Source organism: Schistocerca nitens, chromosome 5, assembly GCF_023898315.1.
Source record: "Schistocerca nitens isolate TAMUIC-IGC-003100 chromosome 5, iqSchNite1.1, whole genome shotgun sequence".
Taxonomy (NCBI): Eukaryota; Metazoa; Arthropoda; class Insecta; order Orthoptera; family Acrididae; genus Schistocerca; species Schistocerca nitens.
Genome location: NC_064618.1, coordinates 847,472,020 through 847,489,257, shown reverse-complemented (window position 1 = coordinate 847,489,257; position 17,238 = coordinate 847,472,020). Strand labels below are relative to the sequence as shown.

The following is a 17,238-nucleotide window of genomic DNA, read 5'->3' as shown; positions in this document are numbered from 1 at the left end:
GGTGTTGCCTTGCAGTATTGCGATTGCTGTGCCTTTTCTCTGTCGCATATGAAGCTATGTTTCATCTGGTGAATGGTAATGGCTGATCTGTTGGACAAGTACATGCAGTCTGAGCACATATCTTATATGTATGGTGTTAATCTCACTGTCCAGATTTGAATCAGTTTCAACATGTAAGGTATGGGGCTCTCTAGAATAAAGGTCTGCAACCCTAACACATCTCTATGCAGCGGCACTAATCCTCATAGTGTGTCTGACCATTAGTGAAATGCAGCACAACAGCCATAACTGGGTGGTCTGATCTATGGTGTAGGAAGCCATTGTGCATCATCTCATGCTGTTTTTTGGCATCACATTTATTAATGTACCATACATAACTGATGGAGGGACACTACACATTGTAAGTGACATTTATGATGGATGATCTGTTCAACAGTGCTCCTCATATCTGTATCACTGTGTCACAAGTTGATATGATACCAGGCACCCTTTCGAGTCTGCACATTGTACTTGTTCCTCATGTTATGTCATGAAAACCACAGATCCCTTATCTTATGACCATGAATGTAGCAAATAGATAAATTTCAGTACATATCAAATTCAGATAATGGAAAGAGAAAGTGAAATAAAACAGTAAGACTAATAAAGAACTAAGGGAAAAAACGATCTGTACAGAAATACTATATTATTGCATGAAAGTGCAAGTTCAAGCCATCTCATTCCATCCTGATTAATGATAAATTTATTTTAGAATAGTTTGTATCCAAGAGTTTCAAAATTACTTGCTCTTTGATAACATCTCTTCATCAGATCACATTACATTTATACAGTACGTAGTAATGGTTTTCAGTTCTCGTAAGTCCAGTAAGATGTCCTATGTGTGTTCCCCTTACACGTAGTCACGAAAATAAGTAAATTCCTTCATGAAAATGCCAGGACAGTCTTTTCCAAGTCCATCGCAAGTTCTCCTTTCCATCACTGTACTTATGAGCTAGTGATCTGTCACCAGTAGGCTCAGTGTTGATGGGTAATTAAACTATAAAGTTTCTTCATTGTAAAAATAAATATGTAGCTTATTCATCCTGTAACAGAAGAATACCAGTAAAACAGTTTTATTAAATATTCTTACTGGAATCAAATAAAAATATTGCAGATAATTCTGATTATAATTTTTAAGCAAACACTGTAAAGTACTCTGAAAGTCTTTCAGTTCACAATGAGTCATAATTATTTTATTAGATAAATAATCATGTAAGGGAGACATGCATAAATGAGCAATAATTCATCTCTCGCTGCAGAATTACTTCCGGTAAGTACTGTATTGTGTGGTAAGTGCCTATGACAATTCAAATCATTTTAAATGCTGCAAAACAGCAAATGAGATTGTTCAGAGCAGCAGGGCAACAAAGTCTAGTGATTTATTGCTTGTAACAAATGTTGACACCATGCACAGCATCTGAACCTAATTCAGAAACACTTCAAACACACAGTATGAAATCGACATAATAAAATGTACACACTGCACAAATGCACTGACACAGATGGTGTCACCAAATATTAGACATTAAAAATTGAATCATATAGATTTTACCTCCTTAGAGGTCAAACCAGAGAACCACAGTCCATATGTACAACAATCTCTTGCAATTTCACATCACAAAATCATTGAAATTTCAGAGGGCCTGGACGACAATACATCAGCCTCTCAGACACGTCACATCACTGCTACACAAGTGACCGACCATATGCCTGAGGTAAAAGTAATTGAAACTACAACTGAGATCCTTCAAGGTGAGTACACTATAAAGAGTGCGGACAAAGAATCTGCTGATGAAGATACCGGGGATGTAGACACAGTCCACAAACTTGAGACACCAGTTATAGAGCTGAAAAGCTTACCAGACCATGGTAAGGAACAGGGCACTACTGATGAAATTGAAGTTAAGGAAAAGATGGTGAAACCCATAATAAGAAAGAAGACGGCGTTCCCAATTGAGGACAGTAAACCTGCAGTGGAAGACGACACAAGGGAAGAAACTGTGCCAATATTGGAAGAACTTGAGGAGGAAAAGGCAGATAAGCATCCTGAGGATGACAGGGAGGTTGAGAAGGTTGTTGAAGGAGTGATGGAAGACACAAGAAAAGAGAAGAAAATGAAACGTATTATCAAGAGGAAAAAGATTACTCTGGTAGAAGGGGAGAAACCGTTAGGAGAGGATATAAAAGAGGAAACTGCACCACTACATGAGAAGCCAGAAGAAGAGAAAGAAAATGAAATCTGGGAGAGCACCATGATGGTTGAGAAAGCTGAGGACAGAGAGATGGAAGAAACAACTGATGAGAAGAAAGTGAAACGTATAGTGAGAAGAAAGAAGGCTACACCAAATGAAGAGGAGAAACCATCAACAGAAGGTGCAGAGGAGGAAACTGTGACATTGTTTCAAAAGCCTAAAGAGGAGGAGAAGCCAGAGATTGGTGAGGGGGAGAAGGAAGGAATTACTGAAGACATCAAACTGAAACACATTATCAGGAAGAAAAAAACTAAGCCAGCTAAAGAGAAGAAACTTTCTGAGGAACCTGTAGCACCATGTGATAAACCAGAAGATGAGGAGCTATATGAAACTCCCGAAGGGGTCATAACAGTTGAAAAAGCTGAGGAGGAAGAGACAGAAGAAACATCGAAAGAGAAGAAAGTGAAACGCATACTCAGAAGGAAAAAGATTACACCAGCTGAAGAGGAGAAACCTTCAGTGGAAGGTACAAAGCAGGAAACTGCGTCACTGACAGAAAAGCCCAAAGATGAGGAGAACTCAGAAATTTCTGAAGGTGAGGAGGAAGAATTGACTGACCAGACAAAAAAGAAACGCATTATCAGGAAGAAAAAGACTATGGCGCTTGAGAAGGAGAAACCTTCAGATGAGAGTAAACAAGAAGAACCATTGCCAGTACTGGAGAAGCCAGAGGAGCAAAAGGCAGAGGAAATTCCTGAAACAGTCAAGGAGGCTGAAGATGTGGAACAAGTGGAAGCAACAAAAGAAAAGAAGGTTAAGCGCATAGTCAGGAAAAAGAAGGTGGTACCAGAAGAGGCAGAAAAACCTGTAGAGGAAGAAATGATTGAAGATACCTTGCCATTACCAGAGAAACCTGCTGAAGGAAAGGCAGATACAGATGAGAAAACTGACAGTCTGCCGGTAGCTAAAGATGAGGTTCCTGCTGAAACTGTTGATGAAACTGAACACAAAAAAGTTAAACGAATAGTCAAAAAGAAAAAGAAAACTGTTCCAGAAGAAGAAAAGCCAAGTGGTGTGCAGGAAGAAGAAACTATTATAACATCCTTGGAAAAATCTGAGGAAGAACTGCCCGAAGAAAAGCCTGATGTTGAAGAGGATACTACAACAGTACCTGAGGACTCTAAGGGAAGGAGGGTAAAGAGAATTGTATCCAAAACAAAGAAAGGCATTCCGAAGGAAGAGGAGAAACCAACAGAAGATAAGGCAGAAGAGGATGTAGCTCCTAGAAAACCAACAGAAGACAAACCTGTCAAGAAGAAGAAAGTCACTGGACTACAAATGATGAAAATTGAGAGGAAAGAAATTAAAGCTACTCAGATGAAGGTGATTGATGTCAAAGAAGACATTCCCCTATTTGCACAGATAAAATTAAAGAAAGTGACACCTGTCAAGAAACGAGAAATAAAGGGTGTGACAATTCCAAAAGTCTTGCTTAAGAGTAACATTAAGTTCATTGATTATCCACCAGCCGAACAGAAGCCAGTCATAACAATTCTTGAGGTGCACTTTGACAAGGGTATTTTGTCACGGAACTATCAGGAAGCACTGAAAGTGCAAAAGAGAAAAGTAAAAAAAGTACGAATCAAGGATAAGGAAGCAACTGAGTTGGAGGAACCTGAGAAGTTCCCTGCAGATGACACAGAAAAACCAGAACCTACTGAGAAAGTTGATCAGCCGACATGGCAGAGCTTGCCAAAGAAACCTACACCTGAACAACAAGAAACAAAGAAGCTTGATTTTGGGAAAGGAAAAGTCCCAGAGCAGGAAACTCCTGTCCCAGAGGACATCAAGTTGAAAAAGATTCCTGAAAAACCAACACCTGGTGAAGAGGAGCAGAAGATCAAGCCATCGAAAAAAGATGGGGATGAACAAAAGATGAAGAAGCCTAAGGAATCTGAGAAAGAACCTTTGGCTCCTTTTGAGGGGAAGGACATAGAAAAGCATGATACAGACTTAGAGCAATATGAGAGGGAGAGCCCAGAGAAATCAGATGAAGAGGCTTCCAAACCTGAGGTGAAAAAGAGACCTAAGGCAAAGAAACCAAAACCAGAGCCAGAGACCATTCAGATTCCACTGGAGAAGGGAATTCCTAAGAAACCGCAGCCAGAAGATGACAAGGAGATCAAGCTAAGGAAGAAAATGGGTGAACCCACCCCAGATGAACCCGAGGGGATTACTCTCAAACCATTCAGAAAAGAGAAACCAGAAGATAAATCAGAGCAGCCAGAGAAAGAGGAAGGGAAGCCCAAAGGAGTAGACAGACCCACAGAGGAGGAAGAGGTAGAGAAGGACCAACTGCCAGACGGAAAAAGGAAGAAGAAAATAGTGAAGAAGGTTCGGAAACCAGAGGCACCACAGGAAGAAGCAGAGAAGCCTGTATCAGATGTTCCTGAGGCTGAGACACAGGAAATAGTTTCCCCCAAAGAAGACCAGCCTAGTGCAGTGACAGTTCCTGAATCAGTGAGTGAGCCTTTAACAGCAGTAGATGAACAACCAAAGGTTTCTGAAGAGAAGCCTGACAAAGTGGCTGCAGATGAAGTGCCAGAACAAGAAGTAGAAAAGGACCAACTGCCAGAGGGAAAAAGGAAGAAGAAAATAGTGAAAAAGGTTCGGAAACCGGAGGCACCACAGGAACAAGCGGAGAAGACTTCACCAGATGTTCCTGAGGCTGAGACACAGGAAATAGTTTCCCCCAAAGAAGACCAGCCTAGTGCAGTGACAGTTCCAGAAACAGTAAGTGAGCCTTTAACAGCAGTAGACGAACAACCAAAGGTTTCTGAAGAAGAGAAGCCTGACAAAGTGGCTGCAGATGACGTGCCAGAACAAAAGGTTGTCAGAAAGAAAGTGAAGATACAGAAGGTGAAGCAAGACAAAGATGTGAAACCAGAAGAAGAGGTTCAAGAAGAAAAGAAAGAAGAGGTGGAAAAGCTGGAGGTTGTGGTGAAAGAGGTACCTGAGGATGAGAAGGAACATGTTACTACTGAAGAAATGGAAGTTAAAGAGAAAAAGGTGAAACACCTAATCAGAAAGAAGAAGACAGCTCCAAATGAAGAAGAGAAACCTTCAGATGAGAGTAAAGGAGAAGAATCATTGCCAGTACTGGAGAAGCCAGAGGAGCAAAAGGCAGAGGAAATTCCTGAAACAGTCAAGGAGGCTGAAGATGTGGAACAAGTGGAAGCAACAAAAGAAAAGAAGGTTAAGCGCATAGTCAGGAAAAAGAAGGTGGTATCAGAAGCAGCAGAAAAACCTGTAGAGGAAGAAATGATTGAAGATACCTTGCCTCTACAAGAGAAACCTGCTGAAGAAAAGGCAGTGGTTGCTTCAGATACAGAAGAGAAAACTGACAGTCTGCCGGTAGCTAAAGATGAGGTTCCTGAAACTGTTAGTGAAACTGAACACAAAAAAGTTAAACGAATAGTGAAAAAGAAAAAGAAAACTGTTCCAGAAGAAGATGAAAAGCAAGTTGGTGTGGATAAAGAGGAAACTGTTATGCCATCCTTGGAAAAATCTGAGGAAGAACTGCCCGAAGAAAAGCCTGATGTTGAAGAGGATACTACAACAGTACCTGAGGACTCTAAGGGAAGGAGGGTAAAGAGAATTGTATCCAAAACAAAGAAAGGCATTCCGAAGGAAGAGGAGAAACCAACAGAAGGCAAGGTAGAAGAGGATGTAGCTCCTAGAAAACCAACAGATGACAAACCTGTCAAGAAGAAGAAAGTCACTGGACTACAAATGATGAAAATTGAGAGGAAAGAAATTAAAGCTACTCAGCTGAAGGTGATTGATGTCAAAGAAGACATTCCCCTATTTGCACAGATAAAATTAAAGAAAGTGACACCTGTCAAGAAACGAGAAATAAAGGGTGTGACAATTCCCAAAGTCTTGCTTAAGAGTAACATTAAGTTCATTGACTATCCCCCAGCTGAACAGAAGCCAGTCATAACAATTCTTGAGGTGCACTTTGACAAGGGTATTCTGTCACGGAACTATCAGGAAGCTCTGAAAGTGCAAAAGAGGAAAGTAAAAAAGGTACGAATCAAGGATAAGGAAGCAACTGAGTTGGAGGAACCTGAGAAGTTCCCTGCAGATGACACAGAAAAACCAGAACCTACTGAGAAAGTTGATCAGCCAGCATGGCAGAGCTTGCCAAAGAAACCTGCACCTGAGCAACAAGAAACACAGAAGCTTGATATTGGGAAAGGAAAAGTCCCAGAGCAGGAAACTCCTGTCCCAGAGGACATCAAGTTGAAAAAGATTCCTGAAAAGCCAACACCTGGTGAAGAGGAGCAGAAGATCAAGCCATCGAAAAAAGATGGGGATGAACCACAGATGAAGAAGCCTAAGGAATCTGGGAAAGAACCATTGGCTCCTTTTGAGGGGAAGGACATAGAAAAGCATGATACAGACTTAGAGCAATATGAGAGGGAGAGCCCAGAGAAATCAGATGAAGAGACTTCCAAACCTGAGGTGAAAAAGAGACCTAAGGCAAAGAAACCAAAACCAGAGCCAGAGACCATTCAGATTCCACTGGAGAAGGGAATTCCTAAGAAACCGCAGCCAGAAGATGACAAGGAGATCAAGCTAAGGAAGAAAATGGGTGAACCCACCCCAGATGAACCCGAGGGGATTACTCTCAAACCATTCAGAAAAGAGAAACCAGAAGATAAATCAGAGCAGCCAGATAAAGAGGAAGGGAAGCCCAAAGGAGTAGACAGACCCACAGAGGAGGAAGAGGTAGAGAAGGACCAACTGCCAGACGGAAAAAGGAAGAAGAAAATAGTGAAGAAGGTTCGGAAACCAGAGGCACCACAGGAAGAAGCAGAGAAGCCTGTATCAGATGTTCCTGAGGCTGAGACACAGGAAATAGTTTCCCCCAAAGAAGACCAGCCTAGTGCAGTGACAGTTCCTGAATCAGTGAGTGAGCCTTTAACAGCAGTAGACGAACAACCAAAGGTTTCTGAAGAAGAGAAGCCTGACAAAGTGGCTGCAGATGACGTGCCAGAACAAAAGGTTGTCAGAAAGAAAGTGAAGGTACAGAAGGTGAAGCCAGAGAAAGAAGTGAAACCAGAAGAAGAGGTTCAAGAAGAAAAGAAAGAAGAGGTGGAAAAGCTGGAGGTTGTGGTGAAAGAGGTACCTGAGGATGAGAAGGAACATGTTACTACTGAAGAAATGGAAGTTAAAGAGAAAAAGGTGAAACACCTAATCAGAAAGAAGAAGTCAACTCCAAGTGAAGAAGAGAAACCTTCAGATGAGAGTAAAGGAGAAGAATCATTACCATTACTGGAGAAGCCAGAGGAGCAAAAGGCAGAGGAAATTCCTGAAACAGTCAAGGAGGCTGAAGATGTGGAACAAGTGGAAGCAACAAAAGAAAAGAAGGTTAAGCGCATAGTCAGGAAAAAGAAGGTGGTACCAGAAGAGGCAGAAAAACCTGTAGAGGAAGAAATGATTGAAGATACCTTGCCATTACCAGAGAAACCTGCTGAAGGAAAGGCAGATACAGAAGAGAAAACTGACAGTGTGCCAGTAGCTAAAGATGTGGTTCCTGAAATTGTTGATGAAACTGAACACAAAAAAGTTAAACGAATTGTCAAAAAGAAAAAGAAAACTGTTCCAGAGGAAGATGTAAAGCCAATTGATGTGGAGAAAGAGGAAACTGTTATGCCATCCTTGGAAAAATCTGAAGAAGAAGTGCCTGAAGAAAAGCCTGATGTTGAAGAGGATACTACAACAGTACCTGAGGACTCTAAGGGAAGGAGGGTAAAGAGAATTGTATCCAAAACAAAGAAAGGCATTCCGAAGGAAGAGGAGAAACCAACAGAAGACAAGGCAGAAGAGGATGTAGCTCCTAGAAAACCAACAGAAGACAAACCTGTCAAGAAGAAGAAAGTCACTGGACTACAAATGATGAAAATTGAGAGGAAAGAAATTAAAGCTACTCAGATGAAGGTGATTGATGTCAAAGAAGACATTCCCCTATTTGCACAGATAAAATTAAAGAAAGTGACACCTGTCAAGAAACGAGAAATAAAGGGTGTGACAATTCCCAAAGTCTTGCTTAAGAGTAACATTAAGTTCATTGACTATCCCCCAGCTGAACAGAAGCCAGTCATAACAATTCTTGAGGTGTACTTTGACAAAGGTATTTTGTCACGGAACTACCAGGAAGCTCTGAAAGTGCAAAAGAGGAAAGTAAAAAAGGTACGAATCAAGGATAAGGAAGCAACTGAGTTGGAGGAACCTGAGAAGTTCCCTGCAGATGACACAGAAAAACCAGAACATACAGAGAAAGTTGATCAGCCGACATGGCAGAGCTTGCCAAAGAAACCCGCACCTGAGCAACAAGAAACACAGAAGCTTGATATTGGGAAAGGAAAAGTTCCAGAGCAGGAAACTCCTGTCCCAGAGGACATCAAGTTGAAAAAGATTCCTGAAAAGCCAACACCTGGTGAAGAGGAGCAGAAGATCAAGCCATCGAAAAAAGATGGGGATGAACCACAGATGAAGAAGCCTAAGGAATCTGAGAAAGAACCATTGGTGCCTTTTGAGGGGAAGGACATAGAAAAGCATGATACAGACTTAGAGCAATATGAGAGGGAGAGCCCAGAGAAATCAGATGAAGAGACTTCCAAACCTGAGGTGAAAAAGAGACCTAAGGCAAAGAAACCAAAACCAGAGCCAGAGACCATTCAGATTCCACTGGAGAAGGGAATTCCTAAGAAACCGCAGCCAGAAGATGACAAGGAGATCAAGCTAAGGAAGAAAATGGGTGAACCCACCCCAGAAGAACCCGAGGTGATTACTCTCAAACCATTCAGAAAAGAGAAACCAGAAGATAAATCAGAGCAGCCGGAGAAAGAGGAAGGGAAGCCCAAAGGAGTAGACAGACCCACAGAGGAGGAAGAGGTAGAGAAGGACCAACTGCCAGACGGAAAAAGGAAGAAGAAAATAGTGAAGAAGGTTCGGAAACCAGAGGCACCACAGGAAGAAGCAGAGAAGCCTGTATCAGATGTTTCTGAGGCTGAGACACAGGAAATAGTTTCCCCCAAAGAAGACCAGCCTAGTGCAGTGACAGTTCCTGAATCAGTGAGTGAGCCTTTAACAGCAGTAGACGAACAACCAAAGGTTTCTGAAGAGAAGCCTGACAAAGTGGCTGCAGATGAAGTGCCAGAACAAGAAGTAGAAAAGGACCAACTGCCAGAGGGAAAAAGGAAGAAGAAAATAGTGAAGAAGGTTCGGAAACCGGAGGTACCACAGGAACAAGCGGAGAAGCCTTTACCAGATGTTCCTGAGGCTGAGACACAGGAAATAGTTTCCCCCAAAGAAGACCAGCCTAGTGCAGTTATAGTTCCTGAATCAGTGAGTGAGCCTTTAACAGCAGTAGACGAACAACCAAAGGTTTCTGAAGAAGAGAAGCCTGACAAAGTGGCTGCAGATGACGTGCCAGAACAAAAGGTTGTCAGAAAGAAAGTGAAGATACAGAAGGTGAAGCAAGACAAAGATGTGAAACCAGAAGAAGAGGTTCAAGAAGAAAAGAAAGAAGAGGTGGAAAAGCTGGAGGTTGTGGTGAAAGAGGTACCTGAGGATGAGAAGGAACATGTTACTACTGAAGAAATGGAAGTTAAAGAGAAAAAGGTGAAACACCTAATCAGAAAGAAGAAGACAGCTCCAAGTGAAGAAGAGAAACCTTCAGATGAGAGCAAAGGAGAAGAATCATTGCCAGTACTGGAGAAGCCAGAGGAGCAAAAGGCAGAGGAAATTCCTGAAACAGTCAAGGAGGCTGAAGATGTGGAACAAGTGGAAGCAACAAAAGAAAAGAAAGTGAAACGAATTGTCAAGAAGAAGAAATTGGTTCCAGAGGATGTTGAAAAGTCGTTGCAGGAAGAAACAGTTAAAGACAATTTTCCTGCACCTGAGGAATCAAGATTAGCAGAAGATGAGAAAGGCCAACCAGAAGACTCACATCTACATTTTGCAAATGTCGAATCATCTGTTGTGGGGAAAGTGACTGACATTGTTACTCCATCATATGAAACAGGTAAATCACAAGTAACTATGGCACTTAAAGATTCTGTTTCTGTGAGTGATACCATGTCCTTAGAGTTAACTGAACAACGAGTAGCAGATAAAAAACCATTACCGCAGGAGGCTTTAGTAAGTATAGGAGAAAAAGATACTGTATCTATACAGGAACCTTATGTTGAGGTAGTTCCAGCACATTTGCCTGAGTCACCTCAGGTTTTAAGGGAAGAAGCGACACTTAAGGTAATGAGCCAAAAATCTGTGGCTATATTGGAAATTCCTACACATGAAACAGAGGAACCCCTCGTATCCAGTATACCTGAAGTATTGCATGCCACACCATCATTTCTACAACAAGGACCTTTAACTGTAACTGAAACTGGCACATTTGAAACACATACAGACTTTGAACATGAGAAACAATTAACTGAAACAGCCCAGACAACCATCTTACCACAGGAAACACTTTCTGTAACACTTCCTGAACTGCAACACAAGGAAGATATTTTCATGTCACCTGCAGTACCTGACACTGAACATGCTATCAGAAACATTCCATTGTCTGACTCTGTAACTGTAAATGAAATAACATCTTTAGAAATACCATCAGAATTGAGGTATACAGTGACACAGGACAAAGAAGCAGTTACAGCACTGCTACCCACAACAGAATCTGTGTTTGTGACAGAGATACAACCAACTCAGACAGTGGCTGTTGATACAAGGGTACAGAAAGTGCCAAAACCTGAATCAGCTCAAAGAAAACTTTCAACACAGGATACATTACAAATACAAGAAGTTACCACGGAACAGGTTGTTACAACAGAGCCACCTCAAGAAACACAGTATTTGACACAGGTGCCGAAAGTCGTCCAGAAACGACAGGAGGCACTTATAATTACAGAAGTAATCAAAAACACAAAGGAGGAAGAACTTGCTAACTTCACAGTATCACAAGAACAACCTACAGTAACAGTTTCTGAAAGTGAAAGTGTGCAAATTACTGATATGCAAACTGCACTATTTACAGGTGACATTACTGTACCAGCTCTGCCTAGGATGGAACAGGTAAGCCCAATAATACCAGTGGAAAGACAGCTTCTTTTAGTGGAACATTCACAACCTGGAATCTTAGAAGAGGCACTTCCTGAGGAGAAAATCACAACAGTGCAAGCTAAACTTGTGGAAATTAGTGATCATAAGAAGGCAGATGTTTCGATATCTGAAGTTAAAGAAGCTCCTACATTACCAAGGAGGGAAGTTGAAATTCATGCACCAGAAAACGTTGAGGCTATTCCTGAAGAAGAGAAACCAACACCTGAACATGCAGAAGAAATTTCACAAGAGTATGCAGTCACTGAGAAGCCATTGGTGTCTTTTGCTGATGAAGATGTCAAGAAGCAACCAACAACAAGAAAAGTCTTGAAGAAGAAAAGAGCTCCTGAGAAGCCAAAGTACGCTGATGAAAGTGTGACTGAAGAAATGACAACTGAAGTGCTGACTCAGGAAAAGCCTGATACTCTAAAACCTGAGGAAGTAAAGGATTTGCATGAAGGAATTGAGGTCACTGAAGTAGTAGATAGAGTAAGCACAGGTGACGTTAGTCCATTGGATGTTGAAAAAGAGAAAGCAGAAGCTGTTGAGGGAACTGAAGACTCTGTAAGTATTGTTGAGACACCAGTTAAGAAATTAATTACCAAGAAGAAGAAGGTCAAGTCAGTTTCAAAGATTCCAGAAGAAAAAGTACCAGAAGAAGAAGAAAAAGTGGTGGAAATCCCACAGGAAGAGAAGCCTGTGCCTAAAAAACCAAAGGAAAAGAAACATCTTCCTGAAAAAGTAGAAGTGTTGAAACTCGAAAGGAAAGAAGTTAAACCTACCAAACTGAAGATAACTGATGTGATGCCAAAAGAGGAAGTTCCTCTTTTCACGCAGGTGAAGCTGAGGAAAGCAAGTGTTCAAAAGAGGGAGATTAAGGCTGTAGAGGTTCCAAAAGTATTATTGAAGAGCAACATAAAGATAATAGACTACCCTCCAAAGGAAAATACCCCTCTTATAACAATAATAAATGCAAGGTGTGACAAGGGGATACTATCAAGAAATACACAAGAAGCTCTGAAAGTCCTCAAGAGAAAAGTGAAGAAAGTAAAGTTGCCCGGCAGAGAAAAACCAGACACAGAGGAATTAGAGTCTTTTGATGTTGATCAGAAAGACAGTACTGATATTCCTGTGGAAGATGAGAAGAGTACATGGGAAAGACTCCCCAAGGCTGCAGATACTGAGAAACCAGAAGAACCAAAGCTGGTTGTGGGAAAAGGAAAAATCCCAGAAACAAAAGAACCAGAACAAGAGGAAATAAAGCTTAAGAAAGTTCCTGAGAAGCCACTAGTGGAAGAGATAACTGAAATGAAGAAGCCTAAGAAGGATGAGACTGATGAAAAGGATACAAAGAGCACACCAAAAGAGAAGGAAATTACTTTAGCTCCCTTTAAACCTAGTGACATAGAAGGAACTGACATAGATCTGGAAAAGTATGTAAAAGAAGAGCCAGAAAAGAAAGAGAGAAGGACTCCTGAAAAGCAAAAAGTTAAAAAGCCCAAAAAAGACTCTGCAAAACCTGAACCAGAGACAGTAAAAATACCATTAGAAAAACAGCCTCCTAAGAAACCTTACCCTGAAGAGGAGAAGGATATCAAACTGAAAAAGAAGGTGGGAGAGCCAGAACCAGAGGAGCCAGATAGTATTACCTTGAAACCTTTTGTAAAAGAAAAACCAGAAGAAGATTCTGAAATTGCTAAGAAGCACAGCCTTAAACTTGATGACAAAGAGAAACCTTATGAAGAAGAAGAGGTATTACCTACTGAACATGTAAAACCTGAATCACCAGAGAGGACAATAAAGAAAACAAAGGTAAAGAAAACAAAACCACCTAAGCCTGTGGAAGATGTTCTGAAAGATGAATCCAAAGAAGCACCTCAGCAGGATGAACCAATACTGGATGAGAAACCAAAAGAAACCGAAGAAGTACCAGAAGAAGACTTCGTAATGAAGATAAAACCCAAAGAGCCAGAAAGGGAGGATATTGAAAAGGTAATAGTCGAGAAAGAGAAGCCAGAGAAACCTGAGGCTGAAGAAATTAAAGAAGTGACAATAAAGAAGAAGAAACCAAAGAAACCTTCTGTAGAAGAAGTGACAGAGGAAGTCACTCTAAAGAAGGAGGTACCAGTGGAGCCAAAAGAGGAGGAAGTCACAGAGGAGGTAATTGTAAAGGAAAAGAAGCCTAAAGAGGTAAAAGCAGAAGAGGTTCCTGAGGAAGTGAGAATTGAACAGAAGGAACCAGAGAAACCCAAGGAAGAGGTAAGTGAAGAAATAACAATAAAGAGGAAGAAACCAAGGAAACCTTCTGTAGAAGAAGTGAGAGAGGAAGTCACACTAAAGAAGGTGATACCAGTGGAGCCAAAAGAGGAGGAGGAAGTCACAGAGGAGGTAGTTGTAAAGAAAAAGAAGCCTAAAGAGGTGAAAGTAGAAGAGGTTCCTGAGAAAGTGACAATTGAAAAGAGGGAACCAGAGAAACCCAAGGATGAGGTAAGTGAAGAAATAACAATAAAGAAGAAGAAACCAAGGAAACCTTCTGTAGAAGAAGTGAGAGAGGAAGTCACACTAAAGAAGGTGATACCGGTGGAGCCAAAAGAGGAGGAGGAAGTCACAGAGGAGGTAGTTGTAAAGAAAAAGAAGCCTAAAGAGGTGAAAGTAGAAGAGGTTCCTGAGAAAGTGATAATTGAAAAGAAGGAACCAGAGAAACCCAAGGAAGAGGTAAGTGAAGAAGTCACAGTAAAGAAGAAGAAACCAAGGAAACCTTCTGTAGAAGAAGTGACTGAGGAAGTCACTCTCAAGAAGGTGGTACCAGTGGAGCCAAAGGAGGAAGAGGAAGTCACAGAAGAGGTAGTTATAAAGAAAAAGAAGCCTAAAGAGGTGAAAGTAGAAGAAGTTACTGAGGAAGAGAAAATTGAAAAGAAGGAACCAGAGAAACCCAAGGAAGAGGTAAGTGAAGAAATAACAATAAAGAAGAAGAAACCAAGGAAACCTTCTGTAGAAGAAGTGACTGAGGAAGTCACTCTCAAGAAGGTGGTACCAGTGGAGCCAAAGGAGGAAGAGGAAGTCACGGAACAGGTAGTGATAAAGAAAAAGAAGCCCAAGGAGGTGAAAGTAGAAGAGGTGACTGAGGAAGTGAAAATTAAAAAGAAGGAACCAGAGAAACCCAAGGATGATGTACATGAAGAAATAACAATAAAGAAGAAGAAACCAAGGAAACCTTCTGTAGAAGAAGTTGCTGAAGAAGTCACTCTAAAGAAGGTGGTACCAGTGGAGCCAAAACAAGAAGAGGAAGTCACAGAAGAGGTAGTTATAAAGAAAAAGAAGCCTAAGGAGGTGAAAGTGGAAGAAGTTACTGAGGAAGTGAAAATTGAAAAGAAGGAACCAGAGAAACCCAAGGATGATGTAAGTGAAGAAGTAACAATAAAGAAGAAGAAACCAAGGAAACCTTCTGTAGAAGAAGTTGCTGAAGAAGTCACTCTAAAGAAGGTGGTACCAGTGGAGCCAAAGGAGGAAGAGGAAGTCACGGAACAGGTAGTGATAAAGAAAAAGAAGCCTAAAGAGGTGAAAGTTGAAGAGATTACTGAGGAAGTGAAAATTAGAAAGAAGGAACCAGAGAAACCTAAGGATGATGTAAGTGAAGAAATAACAATAAAGAAGAAGAAACCAAGGAAACCTTCTGTAGAAGAAGTTGCTGAAGAAGTCACTCTAAAGAAGGTGGTACCAGTGGAGCCAAAGGAGGAAGAGGAAGTCACGGAACAGGTAGTGATAAAGAAAAAGAAGCCTAAAGAGGTGAAAGTTGAAGAGATTACTGAGGAAGTGAAAATTAGAAAGAAGGAACCAGAGAAACCTAAGGATGATGTAAGTGAAGAAATAACAATAAAGAAGAAGAAACCAAGGAAACCTTCTGTAGAAGAAGTTGCTGAAGAAGTCACTCTAAAGAAGGTGGTACCAGTGGAGCCAAAACAAGAAGAGGAAGTCACAGAAGAGGTAGTTATAAAGAAAAAGAAGCCTAAGGAGGTGAAAGTGGAAGAGGTTTCTGAGGAAGTGACAATTAAAAGGAAGGAACCAGAAAAACCCAAGGATGATGTAAGTGAAGAAGTAACAATAAAGAAGAAGAAACCAAGGAAACCTTCTGTAGAAGAAGTGAGTGAGGAAGTCACTCTGAAGAAGATGGTACCAGTGGAGCCAAAAGAAGAAGGGGAACTCACAGAAGAGGTAGTTATAAAGAAAAAGAAGCCTAAAGAGGTAAAAGTGGAAGAGGTTTCTGAGGAAGTGACAATTAAAAGGAAGGAACCAGAAAAACCCAAGGATGATGTAAGTGAAGAAGTAACAATAAAGAAGAAGAAACCAAGGAAACCTTCTGTAGAAGAAGTGAGTGAGAAACTCACCATAAAGAAGGTAGTGGAAAAGAAAGCTGCAGAACCACATGATGAGGAAGTAGCAGAAGAAATAACAATTAAGAAGTTGGCACCAAAGACACCTGAGGACAGCGTGGCAGAATTCACTGTTAAGAAGAAGGCTCCACAGAGGAAGTTGTCAATAGAGGAGTTAGGTGAGGAAGAAATCACTATAAAACCAATGCGGCCAAGACAACCATCATTGCCTGAAGTAACTGAAGTTACTGATGTTGAAACAGTTACAATTCAGCCTAGAATCACTAAAACAAAAGAAGAAATAGAACAAGAATTCAAGATTCAACTACATACTTATGAAGAAGAGGATATCTCAATGACTAGTAAAGTCAGGTTAAAGAAACAACGACGTCCTACCTATGCAGAAGAAGCTGGTGAGCAAACTATTCGAATTGTCAAAGAGATAGAAGATCAGAAGTCACCTGAAATTATAGAAGTTTTAGAGTCTCCTGAAGCTGAAGGTGTCAGTTTTGATTTGAAGCGCAAGCCAAGTTATACAGTTCAGGAAGCAGAAGAAGAGGAGACAGTGATACTAACAAAACCACATAGGGAGAGAGAAGACATTGAAGAAAGTTTTCAGATTTCCTTACGCAAGAAAGATGATTCTCGCAAAATGTCATACTCCATTGAAAATGTTGAAGAAGAGTTCAGCATTGGTTTTCAAAAGAGGCAGCCTACTCCAGCAGGAACATCCTTTGAAGAAGAGTCCTTGGAGCTGAAGCTGAAGCCTAAGAAGAGGCCTACAAGGATTTCACAGGAAGGTTGTAACACATTTCTAATATTAATGCTACTGTGGCTCTTCTTTGCGGCTGTATTCAACTGCTTTCTTACATGCTGCTTCGTCATCTGCTTCTCAGCAACTGGGACTATTACATCCTGCTTCAAACTGCTTTAATTAAATTTGTAACAACAATGCTTGTGCTTTAGCTTACTAAAATGTTTAATTACCTAATTTAATAAGGTAACATTCCAGCTCTGTCACTTTAATTTCTAATTCCCTCTTTATAGTAATCTATCATTTCAGTATATTAATTTTTTTCATAGTCTTTGAAAGACTGTTTGCTTCGTCTAAATAACACACGCTTCTAAAATGAAGTATTCAACATTTTGCCTATAGCAGGTTAAATGTATGACTGAAATCATTCCTACCTGCCAGTATGCATTTTTGCTGGTTATGTAGCAGAGATTTGAATGTACAATTGATATATAGTTGCTAATGTACAAAGTAAAGAGTATTTTTTGTTAATTTTTATAATCATGCAAGCATGAGGAGCTTCTTCACTGTAAATGTTTCTGGGTGCAAAATGATGTAGAATCAGTGAGAATACAAATATGTCTGTGTAAAGAAAGTGCTAATATTATATTATTGTCATTTAATTTTTATGGATCCTTAAATATATCACAACGAACATTTTTTGTACTAA

General features: G+C 40.6%; 1 protein-coding gene across 1 annotated transcript in view; it reads left to right on the top strand.

Moving 5' to 3' along the window:
- Positions 1-17,238, top strand: part of LOC126260755 (titin) — a 530,053-nt gene that overhangs the window by 387,529 nt on the left and 125,286 nt on the right. The window contains exon 129 of the mRNA XM_049958094.1: positions 1,678-16,575. Coding sequence (XP_049814051.1) covers positions 1,678-16,575 — 14,898 coding nt within the window. The remainder of the gene's footprint in view (positions 1-1,677; positions 16,576-17,238) is intronic.